Source organism: Mytilus californianus, unplaced genomic scaffold, assembly GCF_021869535.1.
Source record: "Mytilus californianus isolate M0D057914Y unplaced genomic scaffold, xbMytCali1.0.p SCAF_8, whole genome shotgun sequence".
Lineage (NCBI taxonomy): Eukaryota > Metazoa > Mollusca > Bivalvia > Mytilida > Mytilidae > Mytilus > Mytilus californianus.
In genome coordinates this window covers 78,042,303-78,046,295 of record NW_026262734.1, presented here as the reverse complement: position 1 = coordinate 78,046,295, position 3,993 = coordinate 78,042,303, and the positions used below count along the sequence as shown (strand labels likewise).

The following is a 3,993-nucleotide window of genomic DNA, read 5'->3' as shown; positions in this document are numbered from 1 at the left end:
AAAACTTGATTTTTGCAATGTGTAGCCCTTTTTAAGCTAACGAAAGGCATGCAAACAAGAAAATGCCAGAAATTGTAATTAAAGCAATTGTAGTAAGTAGTTTCTCCGGAAAACTTAGTTGTCATGAAGAAATCTTGAAATCCAGTTATAATATTGCGGCATACCATACATTGTATATAAGACGGACAGAAAAGCCTAATATAAAAACTGCATAAACTACATCGCAATCCCATAAATTACCTCATATCAAAGTTTTCTACTTTTGATTTTACTTAGTATTGGATTATACGTAAAACAGAGGAGAAAGATACCAAAAGGGACATTCAAACAAATAAGTCGAAAAGAAACTGACAATCCAAAAGGGTAAATGTTGCATTACAAAAATTGTATCATTGGTCAACATATTGGTCCATAACTGAAAAGTAAAGAGGAAAGGGATATTCCGTGACATATCTATTGATTTCTTTTTACTTATGTTATATTAAAATTTTGTCTTTGTCAATTCATATATAATTTTACTAAAACAACTTGCCAAAGACAAAATTTTAATATAACACTTATAACTCGTGGTAAAGATTTTTAATAGTTTTACACGAATAACGACTGAGAAGAAAAATCAACCGAGAATGATTTTTATAATGAAATGTTATATTCTTGGAGGTAAACGTTAAATGTTTATGTACTAGTGTCACTTGTTACAGTCAGTTCATATTGAGCGTGTAATTTTACAGATAATATGTGCAAGATGGCATGATATAATTTCATTAATTTTCAAAATGAAAGCAATCCTTATCATTCACTGCTCACAAACCTTTGATAACTATGCTGAAGGAAATAAAGATATTCGGGCAAATTTTAGCCCTTATGTGCTTGTTGCATTAAATTCTAGGGTACTAGTAGATGTGCTTCAATGTATACTTATTAATGGTTTTAAGAAAACAAGAGTGCTAAATCTTTGTAGAAGATTTCTTAAGGAACGTCACCAGTCACTACAATATTTTAAACATTGGTTGAAAATTACTATATACAAATGGTAATACATGAAATTGAGAATGGAAACAGGGAATGTGTCAAAAAGACAACAACCCGACCAAAGAGCAGAAAACAGCACAATTCCACCAATGGGTCTTCAACACAGCGAGAAACTCCCGCACCCGAAGACGGACTTCAGCTTGCCCTGTACTTTTCAGAATACACCTGGTATTCATGAAGTTAAAACTTAGGGTTAAATATTTAGAAAGCTTTGAAAATTGAAAAACTTGGTTGAACATAAAATGATTTTGAATTCGTGGTATGGATACCTGCAGTTCAAATACAAAATTTTTGAAACAATTTTTTTCTTTTTTTCTTCTGTTGCCTGTGCCATAGAGCGTATGATGACATGGTTTCACATTATCAGGTAAAGTACTTTGAGCTCGTTTGGATACGGTAATTCATAATAATCAGTTTTTTGTTTACTTGTGTTAATGTTATCTATTATATATCGCCATTTTAGAGTTAAGTGGTTTTACTGAGCTGATTTTTATTGCATATTCATGTATGTATCCCTTGTTTAGAACAGTGATCGAAATTAAAAACGGTAGGGTTGAGAGACCAAAACGCCTACCACATATCCAAGTCAGTGGTTGTCTTATGTCATATAGTAATGTATCAGGTTATTTTAGGGTATTAAGACTTAGTATTGATTGCAGATATGTGGTAGGTTCTGTATATAATGACAACTTTCATTGACTTGGGACGATTTAAATCTTGACATATTGTCTAGACACCTGTCCATTGTTGAAGACTGTTTGTTGCCCATAACTACATGTCTTTTGGTTTTTTATCGTTGCGTTGCTGTCTCGTATACTTATAGGCTTGGATCCTGACCATCTGTACGACACGACCGTAGATTACATGAAGTAGAGAATGAACCACCATACTAGGATAATTGTAGTGCTTAAAGTTTACAGCTGTAAAATAACTTGATTCATTTATATTTTGTCATTTGCTTTTTTCCGGAAGTAAAATTTAAAAAAATATATATTTCCTTTTGAGAGCTTTATTTGTATACAGTCAAATTGTTTTAAATTAACCCATTCTTTTGAAACACTGTATCACAATACACATTTATTTGAATCTTTACAACTTCTTTATTTGTTTTACAGACGAAATACTTTTGAATTATGAAAAAAAGTTGTAATGGTCGCTATTCATCTGAAATACGTTACGAACAATTACTCTTTGCTTAACAAATTTTACAGATAACAACTTTCCCAGAGTCAAAGTCTGTCAGTAAAAAGATGTTACTATTTAATTCAAACCGTATAATCCACGGACTAGATATTCCGAATGAAGAAGCTGAAATTATTCGCACTAAGGTACCTTCCTTTGTCAGTTGATGGATATTTTTTGAGCTATACCCACAAATGTAAATATTTCCTTCACAGTCCTTGTCTATTCCTCTTATATATGTTAACTTATCAGAGCTATAGGTAAATTCAGCTTTCCCGTCTACATATTTAGACACAGAATTGGAAGTCACAGCGCATATATACTCATTTCTCCCAAAAGCATGAAAGTAGAGGCATTGGTTACCAGTCTGGCAGTCTCTTATTCTTGATCCGCTGGATGCATCTATCCACGTTAGTTTTCCACAATATGCAACTATATATTCTGGACATACATACTGGAGTCCCAAAAACGAACCATTTACTGTTAAAATCTTTTCTATCTTCATATTTACGACGTCAATGATAAAGATCTGTGGTTGCGCTCCGACAGCAACTTTAGAATCGTCTATTTTTGTAATATCGTATGGACCATGCGGTAATTTTAATTCGTTTTTATAGACAAATTCCCGATTAAATTTCACTACTCTTTGACTTGAAAAGTTTGTTATTAATATGAAATTACCAAGAAATATACCACTTCCAAAAGATATCCCTCCATTGGCGACGTCAAAAACGTGAACAATTTCGATTTTTCCTGTTTTCATATTTACAGACGGCTTATGCATTAACGAATCCGATAAGGATAAGCTGCCGAACGATTTTTCATTACTTTCAAAGTTTTTGACGGAATCAAACGGTTTGAACGTTAAAGAATTGATTTTTAACGTAGATATTGCAGTTTTTATTTGATTGCCCAAGCCGTCCTTCTTTGCTATGAGTCTATTTACTTCTGTTAAACATTGGAGTTCCGAACCATGTTTAAGGCAAGTGTCCATGATCCTTTTCCAGTTATCAATAGTACATTTCAGACTCGTAAGTTCCATAGCTTCATTTTCTATAGCTTTCAAAATGACCCCCTTTTTAGTTGATAATTCTTCTTTTATTTCGTTTTCCATTCTTGCTAAGTGTTTGATAATGTTACTTTTCAATAGGTCAATCTCTGATAAGATGTTGGTACTTTCGGTTTCAAATTTGGTCTTATTGTCTTCAATGATTTTTATAGAACTGTCAATTTCTTGGCTTAACTGCTGTAGTTTTTTATGAAGTTCTGTGGTTTTCGTTGCTGTTTTGATACCGACAGTAGCTTTGTCAATGGTAGTAACGTTCTCACATTTTCTATGATTAATTGTTACACATAATGTACAACATGGTTTGGAATGGTCATCACAAAATACTTCAATGGCCTTATCAGGATGTTCATCACAAAAAACGATCCCTGATTCACCAAATACTTCTTCAGAAGATTTCAGTTCTTCGATAGAAATGATTTTATGATGTAATGACATTCGGAACTTTCTGTGATCTTTTGTACAGTCTGTACAGTACGCCTCACCACATACTGTACACCAAGACACGACTTTCTTCGATACATTACTCAACTAACATGCGTTACACAGCTTCTCTGATCTGGTTATGTCTTTTAGGTCCATCATCGATGTTATGAGATGGTTTGTTGGCAGTTGATCTACCCATGTCTCTGGAACACCAGGGTGTCCTTGGAGTTGAATCAACTTGCGGCAAATCGGACATTCAAAACCAACTTGGTCCTTTCCTTTTGTAA

At 33.4% G+C, this 3,993-nt stretch overlaps 1 protein-coding gene across 1 annotated transcript; it reads right to left on the bottom strand.

The window, feature by feature from the left end:
* Positions 1–2,035: 2,035 nt before the first annotated feature.
* Positions 2,036–3,993, bottom strand: LOC127711696 (uncharacterized). Its single transcript, XM_052217808.1, has one exon. It carries the CDS (start codon positions 3,716–3,718, stop codon positions 2,228–2,230), a length of 1,491 nt encoding a protein of 496 aa, XP_052073768.1. The 5' UTR covers positions 3,719–3,993; the 3' UTR covers positions 2,036–2,227.